At 53.7% G+C, this 15014-nt stretch overlaps 4 protein-coding genes across 7 annotated transcripts in view; 1 reads left to right on the top strand and 3 right to left on the bottom strand.

Annotated features, from left to right (window-relative positions):
• LOC130403646 (C-Jun-amino-terminal kinase-interacting protein 3-like) overlaps positions 1–2671 on the top strand; it is a 5654-nt gene extending 2983 nt beyond the window's left edge. The window contains exons 2-3 of the mRNA XM_056608067.1: positions 423–569; positions 1305–2671. Coding sequence (XP_056464042.1) covers positions 423–569; positions 1305–1435 — 278 coding nt within the window. The 3' untranslated portion in view covers positions 1436–2671. The remainder of the gene's footprint in view (positions 1–422; positions 570–1304) is intronic.
• Positions 2672–2771: 100 nt separating this feature from the next.
• LOC130405842 (nucleoside diphosphate kinase 3-like) lies at positions 2772–6895 on the bottom strand. The gene is made up of 5 exons (XM_056611102.1): positions 6596–6895; positions 6102–6232; positions 5842–5943; positions 5464–5576; positions 2772–3699 (listed from the first exon to the last, which is right to left on the bottom strand). Exons 1-5 carry the CDS (start codon positions 6639–6641, stop codon positions 3582–3584), a joined length of 510 nt encoding a protein of 169 aa, XP_056467077.1. The 5' UTR covers positions 6642–6895; the 3' UTR covers positions 2772–3581.
• A 385-nt stretch (positions 6896–7280) lies between these two features.
• On the bottom strand, positions 7281–9132 carry mrps34 (mitochondrial ribosomal protein S34). Its single transcript, XM_056610946.1, has 4 exons — positions 9023–9132; positions 8346–8704; positions 8036–8078; positions 7281–7839 (listed from the first exon to the last, which is right to left on the bottom strand). The coding sequence occupies exons 2-4, from the start codon at positions 8661–8663 to the stop codon at positions 7529–7531; spliced, it is 672 nt and encodes a 223-aa protein (XP_056466921.1). The 5' UTR covers positions 8664–8704; positions 9023–9132; the 3' UTR covers positions 7281–7528.
• A 299-nt stretch (positions 9133–9431) lies between these two features.
• On the bottom strand, positions 9432–15011 carry spsb3a (splA/ryanodine receptor domain and SOCS box containing 3a). 4 transcript variants are annotated; one of them, XM_056610588.1, is made up of 7 exons: positions 14613–15011; positions 13590–13737; positions 13199–13382; positions 12081–12268; positions 11879–11981; positions 11648–11773; positions 9432–11313 (listed from the first exon to the last, which is right to left on the bottom strand). In XM_056610588.1, the coding sequence occupies exons 2-7, from the start codon at positions 13716–13718 to the stop codon at positions 10937–10939; spliced, it is 1107 nt and encodes a 368-aa protein (XP_056466563.1). In that variant the 5' UTR covers positions 13719–13737; positions 14613–15011; the 3' UTR covers positions 9432–10936. The 4 variants fall into 4 exon arrangements, with proteins under 4 accessions (XP_056466563.1, XP_056466546.1, XP_056466555.1 ...); XM_056610571.1 differs by having other exon boundaries at positions 14396–15010; XM_056610580.1 differs by having other exon boundaries at positions 14617–15010.
• Between the last annotated feature and the right edge of the window lie 3 nt (positions 15012–15014).

The following is a 15014-nucleotide window of genomic DNA, read 5'->3' as shown; positions in this document are numbered from 1 at the left end:
GCCCGAGGACACGCCCCCTAACGCCCAAGAACACACCCCCTAACGCCCAGAACACGCCCCCTAACGCCCTGAGGACACGCCCCCTAACGCCCCGAGGACACACCCCTAACGCCCAGAGGATACGCCCCCTAACGCCCCGAGGACACGCCCCCTAATGTCCCGAGGACACGCCCCATAACACCCAAGAACACGCCTCGAGGACACGCCCACTAACGCCCAGAGGACACGCCCCCTAGCGTCCCGAGGACACGCCCCCTAACGCCAATCCCATTTCTACCCCTTACCCCTCCCCCTAGTTTTGAAGGGGTAAGGGGTAGAAATGGGATTGGGCCTTACTGTAAGTCAGTGATAAACGCCGTGATGCAGAGCTGAAGGCCTCTCCGCCCCCCCTCCCTGACTCCTGCCGGTGTCTTTTCCCTCAGGCAACGTGCTGGCCACCCTGAACGGCAGCGTGCTGGACAGCCCGTCGGAGGGCCAGGGGTCCTCGGCCCCCCCGGAGACGGAGGCCCAGAGCGTGCAGAACGTCCTGGTGCTCAGCGGCGGCGAGGGCTACATCGACTTCCGCATCGGTGAGGACCGTGCACGCGCACACGCGCACACATGCACAAACACGCACACATGCACAAACACGCACACACACGGTGAGCGGGGGTTAAAGAACCCGTGGTTCTACCCTGTGGTTCTGCCCTGTGGTTCTACCCTGTGGTTCTACCCTGTGGTTCTACCCCGTGGTTCTACCCTGTGGTTCTACCCCTTGGTTCTTCCCTGTGGTTCTACCCTGTGGTTCTACCCTGTGGTTCTCCTCTGTGGTTCTCCTCTGTGGTTCTGCCCTGTGGTTCTCCTCTGGTTCTACCCTGTGGTTCTACCCTGTGGTTCTGCCCTGTGGTTCTACCCTGTGGTTCTACCCCGTGGTTCTACCCTGTGGTTCTACCCTATGGTTCTACCCTGTGGTTCTCTGTGTAACGTGTGGTTCTGCGGTTCTATGTAAAGTGTGGTTCAATTCAATTACATTTTATTTGTATAGCCCTTAATCACCATTACAGTCTCAAAGGGCTTAACAGTGCAAATATTTATGACTTTATGGTTCTATTGTGTGGTTCTAACGTGTGGTTCTCCTGTGGTTCTACCCTGTGGTTCTCCTCTGGTTCTAACGTGTGGTTCTACCCTGTGGTTCTCCTCTGGTTCTAACGTGTGGTTCTAACGTGTGGTTCTCCTCTGGTTCTAACGTGTGGTTCTCCTGTGGTTCTAACGTGTGGTTCTCCTCTGGTTCTAACGTGTGGTTCTCCTCTGGTTCTGCGGTCCAGGCGACGGGGAGGACGATGAGACGGAGGAGGGCGGCGGGGAGGCGGGCCCGGCGCCGCAGATGAAGCCGGCGCTGTGCAAGGCGGAGCGGAGCCACATCATCGTGTGGCAGGTGTCCTACGTCCCCGAGTGACCTGCACCTCCTCCACCCAGCTCCACCTCCTCCAGCTGCTCCTCCTCCACCCAGCTCCTCCTCCTCCAGCTCCTCCTCCTCCTCCTCCAGCTCCTCCTCCTCCAGCTCCTCCTCCTCCACCCAGCTCCTCCTCCTCCAGCTCCTCCTCCTCCTCCACCCAGCTCCTCCTCCTCCAGCTCCTCCTCCTCCTCCACCCAGCTCCTCCTCCTCCACCACCACCCTGCTACCCATCATCTAAAGATTATTAAACCCGTTACCGTGACGCCCAGGAGACTGTGGGGGGGTCCTCCGTATCGACTGTATCTACTCCCACTTTACTCCTACCTTGTAACTAGACTTCTTGCCTTGTAAGTACCCCCCCCCCCCCCCCCTCCTTAATGTAACCACGGTGACGGCCCTGGTCCCCAGCATCATAACCCCTCTGTATAAACTCCTGGCAGCTCGCTGTAACTCCTGTATGACCTCTGACCTGTCCTGCATCCCCCCCCCCCCCGATGGTTATCAGGCCCACCCCAGGCCATGCCTGATTGGCTGTTGACATGTAGAGGAAGCTCACTGATTGGTGGGGAGCTGTAACGAGTGTCAGGCGGTTTGGTAATGAAGGCAGCCATGAGATCGTCTGATTAAGGTCAGAGCGACGAGGCCCAGAGGACGAGGAACCAAACAGAACACAACGGCCATTCCTCCAATCTTTAGTCATGTTTCAATTCTGTGAAACAAAACCTTAATCTGCCCCTTATAGTCGAATATGAAACGCTAGTTTGGTTAATTAATCTGCTCTCTGTCCTCATGAAGCCTAATGTGCTGCTGACCTCACCGGTCAGACCAGGTGGTCGTGGTCACACCTTCATGGTCACAGCACACCTCCGTCAGACCACCTGGTCTGACCACTCCGGTCAGACCAGGTGGTCGTGGTCACAGCACACCTCCGTCAGAGGTGGTCGTGGTCACAGCACACCTCCGTAGGGCTGGCCTGTTGCCGTAGCAGCCAGCGGGACGGACCAGGCTAGTGTAGTAGCTAAACCAAAGCGTGGAGGAGGAGCCGTCTGAGGGGTCCCAGGGCGGGGCTCATTACCTCGCCTCCCTCGGTCCAGGAGGGGCGTGTCGGCATGTTGTCTGGGCGACGCCCACTACGGGGTTCACTGTAAATCTCCCCGCCAAGGCCCCGCCCCCTTGTTCAGTATGGAATCGTGTATGTTTATCGCTATCTCTGTGGATTAAATATTAAACATTTGTGCGCTGAAAAAACTATTTTGCAGTTTCTCTGTTTGTGTTTGGCACGTTAACTGAACACTTCACTTAAATAAGATATAATACAAAAGCGACATTGGCTCAAAGATATCTTGGGAATGTTTTTATTGCGTCCGGCCGTTAGATTCTCCTTGGATTGCATAGCCAGCGTTCCTGTGGACATGGAACTCTCATGTAAAGCAAAGTGTGTGAGGGACACTTTTGGACAGAGTTCATACAGCCACATGCACACACAGCACCTCAAATGGCTCAGAGAGCGCTCTGGTCCAAACTAGGGAACAATACAAAAATAACTGTACAACTTGACATTACTACCACCAACAACAAAGCCAACAGGAATTTTCAAACTAGTTTCTTTTTGGTTTTGAAAAAAGGCATTTAAAAATGCTGATTTTGTCATTCTTAAGTTTTGCTAGAAGCTATTTTTGGCTGCAGGTTTGCATTATTAAAACAAAGCTTTACAACGGTTCCTCCCAAAGTGCAAAGCAGAAGCCTTGCATGTCCTCGTGTCCAACATGCAGGCTGCAGACCTCCTCTCATCTCATCTCAGACTCCCACCACCCCGCCTCAAGCTGCCGTCATCCCTAGGGCTTCCTAGCGATTATACAAATATTCCGCTGCGCGCTTCAGGCAATATGGAAATCATGAACTAAACCTGCAAGCGCTAGACTACAGAGTAAGGCTACGGAATGAAAGGCTAAACTAACACATCTGTGATGGGTCTTTGCTAAAGGTGCAGTTCCTCTATATGACTAGGATCTAGTCCTACAGAGAGCAGAGGACTGGACTGGGCGTAGATCCAGTGGTCTAGATCCAGTGGTCTAGGCGTAGATCCAGTGGTCTAGATCCAGTGGTCTAGGCGTAGATCCAGTGGTCTAGGCGTAGATCCAGTGGTCTAGGCGTAGATCCAGGGGCTGGCGGGATCCTCCCAGCACTGGATCTCCTCGTTCCGGAACCACAGAGAGATCTCCCGCTGGGCGCTCTCCACAGAGTCGCTGCCATGGATCACGTTCCTGCACACACACACACACACACACACACACACACACACACACACACACACACACACACAGTAACACACACACACACACACACACACACACACACACACGCACACACACACAGTAACACACACACACACACACACACACACAGTAACACACACACACACACACACACACACACACACACACACACACACACACACACACACACACACACACACACACACACACACTTCAATTAAAGGCTCCTCTGGATCAGATTAATGAAGGGAAACTGTATTCTAACATACCATAATAATCTCATGTCATAGTGGAGGGCTGTGGAGGTGGGGTGGCGTCTGGCCTGCAGGGGGAGCATGGAGCACCGGGTCTGCTGGGGTGATGGGTCTGATTGCGGACAGGTGTCTGCAATCTGACCCAATCAGGAAGTGTGTATTTATGTGCCTGCTTGTCTTTCAGTCAGGGGTTGAGATAGGGAGGAGGAAGACGCTCTCTGCGAGCCAGAGAGAGCGCCGTAAAACCAGGAGACGGACGGATTGAACAGTGAAGCGTTGTCCTGTTGTTCGTGTGTCTTTAAGATTGTGTAATCGAAGTGGAAATAAACAGGAGTTCGCTCCATTCCCACAAAGAACTGTGTCCTGACTCCGTGAACCCGTTACACTGGCGCCCATCGTGGGGCGGAGTCAAGTATGGATGCATCATCATTGGCCAGTGTCCTCGGACACCTGGACCAAAGAGCGGAGCGACAGACCCAACTGCAGCAGGCCCAGAACGAGGTCCTGGTGGAGCTGGCCCGCTCCTTGGCCACCGACCGGGAGGCCATGCGGGAGCTACTCGGCTCCGGAGAACGCGGCGGGGAAACCCGACCGCGGCGACATATATACGTCCCCAAGATGGGGGAGGCCGACGACCCAGAGGCCTTCCTGGAGACCTTCCGGGGGGTGGCCGAGGTCTCCGAGTGTCCGCCTCAGGAGTGGGCCCACCGTCTCCTGCCTCTGCTGACGGGAGAGGCCCAGCTCGCGGCCCACAGCCTACCAGCGGCGGCCCAGAAGGACTTTGACACCGTCACCAGGGCTATCCGGGACCGGTTGGGCCTAAACCCGGAGGAACATCGCCGCCGGTTCCGGGCCCTGGCCTTCACCGACGGCGACCGGCCCTTCACCCACGCCCAGCAGCTGCGGGACCAGGCGAGGAGGTGGCTGGACCCGGAACAACACACACCGGAGGACATAGTGGAGCAGGTGGCCCTGGAGAGGTTCGTCGAGGGGCTTCCGACCAGAACATCTACCTGGGTCCGGTACCACCAGCCCGGGAGCCTCTCGGCGGCCGTCAACATCACTGAGGCCACCTGGCTCCCCCTCTGTCAGACCGACGACCGATCCCGAGCCCGCGGACCGGTGCCGCAGCCCTGCAGCGGGACAGGCCCACCCCGGGACCGAGGGCGAGATGGGGGGGGGGGGGGGGGGGGGTCCCAGTCACGAGCAGGCACATAAATACACACTTCCTGATTGGGTCAGATTGCAGACACCTGTCCGCAATGAGACCCCATCACCCCAGCAGACCCGGTGCTCCATGCACCCCCTGCAGGCCAGACGCCGCCACACCTCCACGAGGGCACTAAGTTATTATTTCCTCCTGGGTTAAGAAGTGACTGAAGTTAGAAGACCGGGAGAGAACCATCCAGCAGACAGAGCCCCCCCCCGCCCACCAGGGGTCCTGCTCAGAGTCTACGGTCGCACAGGAAGTCATGGACAGGAAGTGAGGTCACCGTACCTGCCCACCTCCACGCAGTAGTCCCCCCGGACCGTCCCGGGCAGAGAGTCGGCCGGGTTCGTCTCGCCGAGCATCCGGCGGGATGTCTTCACCACGTCCAGCCCCTGCCACACCTGGACGGACACACGGCCGCGTTACCACGGTTACCGTAGCGGGAACTCTGTCGTCGTCGCAGACTTTATTTCTGCATGCCATGTATTTGTTCTCATTTTAAATACAAAATGTTTAACCCATTATGACAACAATGGATCAAAGAGAATAATTAGTGAAACCCCTAAATCGCAGGTTGTGTGTGTTTGGTTTCACATCCCTACTGTGCCGAGCGGCTGTCATGTGAACGACGGTAGGTTATAGTGCGTTACACTAGAACGATGTTACCATGGCAACCATGGGTCCGGAGCCCATGTAGCGAACCAGACCGTCGAAGAACGGCTTGGTCTGAAGGTCCCGGTAGTGGTCCTTCAGAAGGTCCTCGGAGGCCTGGTGGGCACACACACACACACACACACACACACACACACACACACACACACACACACACACACACGGGTATTGAGTTACTGGAGGGTATGAGCATGGGGCAGTGGTCTCTCTCTTGACTAGTATCTCTCTCTCTCTGGACTAGTCTCTCTAGTTACCTGGACCAGTTTCATCCCGACCAGTTTGAAGCCCTTCTTCTCGAAGCGTCTGACGATGTCTCCCACCAGCCGCCGCTGGACGCCGTCCGGCTTCACCGCCACGAACGTCCTCTCGTTCACCCCCGTCCAACCTATAATGACCCAGTGAACAGGATCTGTTCCAGGCGGATCCCCCCCCCCCATGCGGGCGATGGACGTCCGATGACTGCCATGGGCCATGGCGCTACCTCAGATCAGACGTGGTTTCGGTTCATCAACACACGGTAATGGTCAGAACCGTTTCATCTGTTCAGTGATAAGTGGGGTTTGTACCAGAACAGCTTTCTTTATGTTTATTCTCTTTTCTTTTACTCAGCACTTAATCTATTACAGCAATATCATCCACGTTCTCACGTGTTCCTTAGCACCGGTCTGCATCTCCCGGCCCGCTAAGGTTCAGACTAGGGAGATATACAGCACGGACTGCTTTAATGATAAAATAATAAATCACCAACCTGTCTGGAGAACGTTCGCGAACACTGTCAGTAGGAGGCAGATCATGGTGATACAGGACGGTACCGGCTCTTTGGCTCCTTGGCTGCAGAAGCTCAGCTCCTTCAAGTATTAAGTCATCGGGTCGCCGCCGGGCAAAACACCGCCCCCAAAGGCTGGGAGGTCACTACCATGGAGATTCATTCATTTTTTTAAATTAAATAAATATAAAAGGGAAAAATCTAAACTAGAATAAATCACTGTTTAGCAGTCCTTTGTTTTTGCAAGAGTTCTAAACCTAGATCCTGTACCTGTGATTTGTAGACCGCAGGGCCCAGTAGTCATGACCACCAACATCTGACCAACATGCCCCTCCCCCTTCCTCTAGCACAGCTCCGCCTCTTCCTCCTGGACCAGTAACACACTGGTTTGTCTGTTACTGGTATGATTACTTCAATATCCACATCCACTAGTTTGGAGGGCAGATATTACCAGATGATCTTTCGTCTTATGTGCCCGCTTCCCCCAGACTAATGTGGGCGGTGTTCAGACAGGCAGGGAGGGGCTACTTTAGGTGAACTTGCCCTGTAGGTGAGCTACTAATATAATATAAATGTTTAAACTGAATAGTATCAGGAAAATATATTGCTTGGCGTATTCCATGAAATGGACCTTCAGCCCGCGTATAAACAAACCTGTGACCACAAAGCACTGGAGACCGAAGAGTTACAGATCATAACACCGGAAGCACCTTTAATATTTACAGAGACACACAGAGACAGTGAGAGACGGTGAGAGACACGGAGACAGCAGGAGGACTCAGGACCGTCAGCGCGGGGGGGGGGGGCCGCCTGCACTCAGAGGACCAGACCAACCAGGACCCCGGCTGCAGGCTGGTCTCCCTTGGACCGGGGTACCCCCCCAGACCAGTGTCGTCGTCCCCCCTCCCCCCCCCCTCAGACCGGGGTCCCCTGCTCCCCCCTCCTCTCTTGCTCCTGCTTGCGGAAATAGTCCTTGCTGAGCAGGACGTCCCTCCTCAGCGGCAGCAGGGGCTCCGGGGCCCCCCCGCCCGCGGCGCCCCCGCCCAGGGCCCCCCGGCGCTGGGCCAGCAGCACGGCCCTCAGCAGGGGGGGGTAGGCCACGTAGCGCACCGGGCCCTCGGGGGCCGGCGCGAAGTCCCTGAAGCGCTGCTCCTCGTGCCGTGGCACCAGGCGCCAGTCGTGGTACACGGCCTTGTCCACCTCGCGGGGCTCCGCCTCCGTCCGCCCTGGGGGGGGGGGGGGACATGTTTTAAAGGGCATGCCGGTCGTCACTGGATGGTTTAATACCCCAACAGCTGCTCATTATGAGAATACATGTGGAGCTTGGTGCATATCCTTCAACAGCTCTATACTCAACATCATCCTTCTCTTCTGGTCCTGCCTGCCAGGTTATCCTCCATCTTGTGTTTCACAAACATTTACCTTTTGAGGTGAGGACTCCCCAGGCCTTTCCATGGTCCATGTTCTGAGAGAGGGACAAGGCAATAGAATACAGCTCACCTCACATACTGGAACAAAACCGTGAAGCACCAGCATTTAAACTAATTAAAAAATAAGAAAACAGAGCCCTAAATAGGGTTTTAAAAGTCCAGGAATCAAAGGGTTTTTGAATTTGTTTGTTTTTAGCCCAATGGGAATCCAAATGTATTTTCATCTATGATCCACGTGAGGATGAACGTCATGAAACATCATGACCTGCATGCATTACCATCCGCCATCACACCCCGTTTACCTCCGCGGTGTAGTCCACCTTGACCTTCGTGATCTGCCAGTAGCTTGGCTCCGGGTGGTCCTCCACCCACGACTTGCGGGTGAAGATGCGGCCGACTCCGAAGAGCCTCATCCCGGCCAGCAGCGAGAAGAGGCGGCTCTCCTTCCTCACGTCCTCCCAGGCCAGCACCGGCAGCGTCTTCCCGGTGAACGGACGCTTCATGGTGTCGTAGTCCAGGGCGTAGCGCTGGGAGTCCCGCGGCCGGGCCTTCAGCTCCCGGTACGCTCGGACCTTGCGGGCCATCTCGGCGATCAGGCGGATCCTCTTCTTCTTCACCATGGTGGCTCGGTGGTCCCTCTTGGCAGGTGAAGCTTTGGGGCCTGCAAGCAGTTCCGGTTAGTTGAATGACTTTATTCACGTTTCACAACAATGCAGTGAAATGATAACAGCTGATGGCATGTGCTAAACGGAAGCATTGCATATGTGGACTACTCTTCTTATTGGTTGTTGTGGTCATGAAGAACCACACGCATTGTGTTCTTATACAATTTAAACACATGTGAACGTTTATGGGCGACATCTGCCATGGTCGGGGTAACCAGTCGGCTGTTTACTGATGTCCATTAACAAGCCAGTTCACCTGGTTACATGCAGTACAATTTAATGGTCTAAAAAAAAGTAAAATGCAGCTGAAATACCTTAAATCCTACTGTTTGCTTCAATTGACCTCAGCAGGCTACGATAGTTCCGCACGGTGGTGCGACTCGCTAAGGGCTCCGGGTGGTGCGGGCGACTCGCTAAAAGCTCCGGGTGGATTCGACTGGATTCTTTGGTTCCGCATATAATGAAGCTATTCAGATATTATATCGATGTCTCGAAAGCCAATGAAACAAAACAATGAAAGATTATGTTGTTTCTTTAAAATACATATAATTGAAAAGTAAGACTCTTGATTGTGTTTTTCTACGCCAATAATAATAAGCCAGATTATTATAGTAAGATGACATAACCAGTTCGATGTATGAAGAATATGATATAATTATCAAAAAACAAATGTTTAAAAAGGTTTAACCTATAATCCTGGTAAAACCACTAAAAAATTTTAAATACACAAAAAACCGTACAACAGGAAAATACTTGAATTTTTATTAAAGACGTATGCAGATACATTCTTCCTTCCGGTTATGTTAGTGTCTTTAAAAGGCCATGCTGGACATATACAGTAGAAAGCAGGTAAAGAATAACAGATGTGTCAACATTGCAAGTTATAGAATATCCCTTTTATTTACCCTTGATGTCATTTAGCAAAAAGAGCTTGAATAAATTTCACAAAACTTAACAGTGACATATAAGCATTTGAATTGATGAATGAATCATCACAGGACATTTTGATTCACAGACCCCAGTCTCATCCCACAACAAGGAATACCCCAACTTCTCCATGATTGCCTGAAGAACAGGTGCCTCATGAACACCTCCTGTATGAAGTCACAAGAGTCTCTGCCTGCAGGAAGCCAACGTGCATAGAAGTCTGATCGTGTTTCAGACCTGAAGCCCACTGAAACCATTCGGGTTGATGAGGGCGGAGCATCTTCAAACCTCTTCCAATGTGTGGAGCGGTTTGGGTTTTAAACTTAAAAAATACTTCATAGCAAATTCCATGACTTGGATAGGAGATTGTCCTAAAGATAAGCAGTTACAGACAATGCATTGGAGGGAGAGCTTGCATCAAACAGAGTAAGTTGTATCCTCTAATACCGTCAACAGAAGTAGAGTCCTGTCCGTTACAGTGAGTACAAACTCAGTCAGTTATTAGTCTTCTTTCTATATTACGTGCATGTATATTTTTACATATAGTTGAATGCAATAATTAGCTTAAAATCAAATCAAATATAAAAGGAAACATTTCAAGCATAATCTGGATCACGTTTTTTTGAATACTAATAGCACGGGTCAAACAAGTATTGGCATCAGAAAAAGAAAATAGCGTCAGAAATGTCAGATATTATACATTCTATAATCATTTCCTCATGTTAAAATAGAGCTTTAATAGTATACTTTGTCACACTATGACACACAATAACCACAACTATAGTTCTGATTATGACAGCCACACAGAACACGGTCAAAATGGAACCGTAGGACGGACAAACCTGGTGGAGATATCCTTGTTTTGGCAACAACTATTGTTACAAAGATGCAGAATGAAAAAGAATTAGAACAATCCTTTGCTACCATCTGTCATGAACCATCGTAAAACCGCCTGTCTAGAAAGCAACACACACACACACACACACAGGCCAACCGAAGAGGGGCTAAGCCCAGAGGCCCCCACCTTTAAGACACTACTGAAGCAGCATGGAGTGTGGTGATCATATGGACGCAGAATACTAACGCAACAACACATCAGAAATGTGCCGGTTGAACACTAACCGTCCGTCTGGTTTTCCTCCCTAAGGAAGCGGCGAGTGACGCCATCGTCTCTGACCTCAGGCTCAGCGCGTCTGTCTGCGGGGGAACCCCGCGGGGGGGGGGGGGGGGGCACACCGAGGGCGCCCCGCCCGCCTGGTCCTCCACCGACGTGGTCCAGGAGACGAGCAGGAAGGCGGACCTCATGTCCAGCGAAACCTCTTCCTCCGGCCGGCCTCCCGGTCCGACGCGCAGCCCTCAGAGTCGCTCTCCGACGAGGACGCCCCGGTCGGGGCCGCCGGGGGCCCGCGGGGCCCGGCCCCCCCCGGCGGCGCGCCCCCGTCCAGGCTGAGCACCCAGCCCAGCTTGTTGTGCAGCAGCTGGCGGAGGCCGGGCGGCAGCGGCAGCACGTCCAGCGTGTCGGAGCAGCCGGGCAGCAGGCGGCGCAGACGGGCGCAGCAGAGGTACTGCAGCGAGGTGGGGGCGGAGCAGGAGCGGATCACCTTCATGCTGCTCTTGGCCGCCGTGGAGCACGCCATCGGGTAGAAGCGCTTGTTGTGCAGCTGGGTGGCGGCCACGCCTTCACGCCGGAGCGGCGGAGGAACCGGAGGAGAGGAAGGAAGGTCGACGTGAGCTCACACTGATCAACTCAGTATTACAACTTCCAGAAGAATCCCTGTGTTGGGTTGGTCAACACCAAAGCTTCAAGAAGGCTTTTAAGATCCTTAAATGAGGACAGGTCCAAGCTCAGACTCCAGATAAAAATGCTACCTTTTTATTGACCTCAAAGCCATAATGTTATCCGTTAAAACACGACTGACCATCTATGACTTTAAGACTTGAAGTGACTTTAAGACCTTGAGTCGCAGCATCCCAGGACAGGAGAACTGGACGCTGTGCCTCGCTGCACTCACCGATACACTTGCGGTTCTTGAAGAAGGTGAGCATGCCGTGCCAGGTGTCCAGGTGGACCCCGATGATGGAGCCCTGACCGAAGCGGGACGAGAAGCTCATCTTGTCCCCCTGGTGATGCAGCAACCCTACGGCGGGGGGGGGGGGGGACAGAGTCATCAAATGAAAACCATCTCTTCTTTTTGAACCAGCTAGTCAGAGCTGAACCCGAGCCACGCCTCGGCCCTCCGTACCGGTGTAGGAGAGGCCCCAGCTCTCACAGTCCTTCCCCAGAAGGCTGCAGAAGGAGTGGCGGTACTTGTCCAGGTTGATGTCCGAGGTGCCGATGCCGACCATCTGCACAGCGAGACAAGAAACACGCCCGTTCTCAAACCACGGATACCTCCTCTGGAGGCGGAGGAACGGCGGCGTGCGTGTCGGCGGGACGAGGCTCACCATGTCGGTGCCGTACACCGGAGAGGTCATCTTCACCTCCCAGAAGTGCTGGCCGTCCGCCAGCTCCTTGGAGCCGCGCACCGCAGCCGTGCCGCAGCTGTACTCGCTGTGGAAGTTCACCTGCCGGTCGCCGCAGCTCAGCCGCGTGGCCGAGGAGCCGCTGCCTCCATCCCACACCCAGTCCAGCTCTGGACAGAGAGCCGTTGTGTTGTGCCCACCAGAACTTAAACCTTTAATTAAACACACGCTACCATACATCCTTCCTACATCTTAATGACAACAACGTAAAGCTTATGTTCTGTTAGAGCCTGAGACGCATGTGACTCGGCTGAGAGGGTTAGCTGAAGGACTGAACAACGGGGAGGAGACTTCCTGTTCCTGTAGCGGGCCGGAACACACAGCCCCCGGTCTCAGGTGGAAGGGTTAGGGTAGGGTTAGGGTTAGGGTTAGGGTAGTAGGCTAGTAGGGTTAGGGTAGGGTGCTAGGGTTAGGGTTAGGGTTAGGGTAGTAGGCTAGTAGGGTTAGGGCAGGGTAGTAGGAGGGGCTCTCTAAAGGAGGCGTGTCCGCGCGCCCACCTTGCTCCTCCTCCCCGCAGCGGTTAGGGTTAGGGTTAGGGTTAGGGTAGGGTTAGGGTAGTAGGCTAGTAGGGTTAGGGTAGGGTGCTAGGGTTAGGCTAGTAGGGTTAGGGCAGGGTAGTAGGAGGGGCTCTCTAAAGGAGGCGTGTCCGCGCGCCCACCTTGCTCCTCCTCCCCACAGCGGCAGTAGGGTTAGGGCAGGGTAGTAGGAGGGGCTCTCTAAAGGAGGCGTGTCCGCGCGCCCACCTTGCTCCTCCTCCCCACAGCGGTTAGGGTTAGGGTTAGGGTTAGGGTAGTAGGCTAGTAGGGTTAGGGCAGGGTAGTAGGAGGGGCTCTCTAAAGGAGGCGTGTCCGCGCGCCCACCTTGCTCCTCCTCCCCACAGCGGCAGTAGGGTTAGGGCAGGGTAGTAGGAGGGGCTCTCTAAAGGAGGCGTGTCCGCGCGCCCACCTTGCTCCTCCTCCCCGCAGCGGTTAGGGTTAGGGTAGTAGGGTTAGGGCAGGGTAGTAGGAGGGGCTCTCTAAAGGAGGCGTGTCCGCGCCCACCTTGCTCCTCCTCCCCGCAGCGGCAGTCCTTCGCCCGGTGGAAGCCTCTCAGACGGGGGCTGAAGCCGGTCTCCGCCTGGGAGTCGCAGCCGCAGTACGACTCCCCGGTGACGGGCACCGCGCTGGGCACCGGGGCCACGCCCCCCGCCGCCGGGAGCTCCGCCTCCGAGTCCGAGTCGCTGTACTTGAAGGCAGCAGAACCAATCAGAAACAAGTTAACGTTGGTCTGAATGACATCAACAGAGCCGTAGTCGTGAAACAGCCTGCAGGGACAAAGCATCTGTTTGGGCAGGATAAAGTACATCCCTTAGAATCAGGGTTCTAAAGATATAGAGCACTGTATCAGCAGGGTGCCCTATGTTACATGTGTAGATCACCCAACACCTCCTACCTGCAGGCGCTCGTAGTCCCAGTCTCCGTTCTCCGACGCCAACACCAGCGCCCTGGCGTCCGCGTCGCGCCGGATCCCGCTCCGCACGTACCTCCACGCGGCTCCGCTGTTCCTGCTCTGTCTGGACATGGCCTTATTGGAGGATCACCTGACATAAAGACATCAATTAGCCCACGGTCACCGCCCACATGATGTAGTCCTACTCTACCAGGGTAAGGCAGATCTGTGCAGGTCTTCCATGGACCACAGTGGGTGGCAAGACGTTAAAAGTAACAGGAATATGCCACTGTTAGATCACTGTCAGATGCCACTGTTACACAATATATCAATGAAAGGATTTAGGTGACTTTACATAATGGGTATACATTAATTAGGATCATTTATTTTTGTTCGTTACATAAAGCTAAATGACACACGTTGATTTTCTTGATCACCCTGGTCCAATGAAACGTGACAAGGATGACCACAATAACTAAAGAACACCAACATGTCCCAATGATATAAATAGCGTTGCATTGCGTTAGATTATCTCTCAGGTGTCAGACAGCTTGTGTTTACTCATCGTGTGGCTATCTGAGCAGCTACTTTAATAACAAGGTCAGATAGCATCAGGACTTCAGCATATCGGGTGCACACATCCAAGTTATAAATTACAATCCTCCAACCAGCTCCAAGCATGCCGTTATCCACTGCTGAACAACAATACCTCAAGACTATATCACTCATAAGCTAACGTTAGCCCAGGCAGAGCATGCATGAAATGGCTTTAGTAGCTAGCACTACTAAGCTAGCTAATGCTACCGTACTAGAGAGCTAAGCAGTCTCGGGAGATCCACTGGACATGCCTGCGGTCAGAACCCCTCTCTTAAGACCCGAGCTCCCCGGCTTCAGGTAAACACGACCAGACTGCTGGACCGGAGCGGCTCGGCTCTCATGAGTCTTCAGCAGACCGCCAACAACAGACCTGAGATCCGCTGACAGCGGGAGGAGCAGTGACACCTCTCTGCTATGGTCGGAACTCACTCACTACAGGGAACTTGTACTTCCAAGTTCCAAACAAGTCTGTTCCGACGCTCTTCGGTTGAGCTCCAGGTCTCGGGCATCGGGATGCGTCCGTCCAGCGTGTCGTACGAGGCTGAAGTCAACCCCCGATTCGGGGTTAGTGATGTGCGACTAGGAAACGAGTCGATTTTTTTCGAACATTGTTTTTTTAATGACAAACTACCAGCGGTACAGTGACAAGTTTATTAAAAAACAATGAATTTGTAATCTATTCTGTGTTATGTCATACACCCCCCCCACCCCCAGTATAGCATTCAGTCTGGCCCACTCAGAACCCACCTCCAAAATGGCTGTTTGGCCTATTTCAGACCAGCCTTTCCCTGGTTAAATCTCCTCGGGATTGTACATACATCCACCACCACC

Source organism: Gadus chalcogrammus, chromosome 2 (assembly GCF_026213295.1).
Source record: "Gadus chalcogrammus isolate NIFS_2021 chromosome 2, NIFS_Gcha_1.0, whole genome shotgun sequence".
Lineage (NCBI taxonomy): Eukaryota > Metazoa > Chordata > Actinopteri > Gadiformes > Gadidae > Gadus > Gadus chalcogrammus.
The sequence above is the reverse complement of the archived record's forward strand: the minus strand, read 5'-3'. Positions and strand labels throughout refer to the sequence as shown.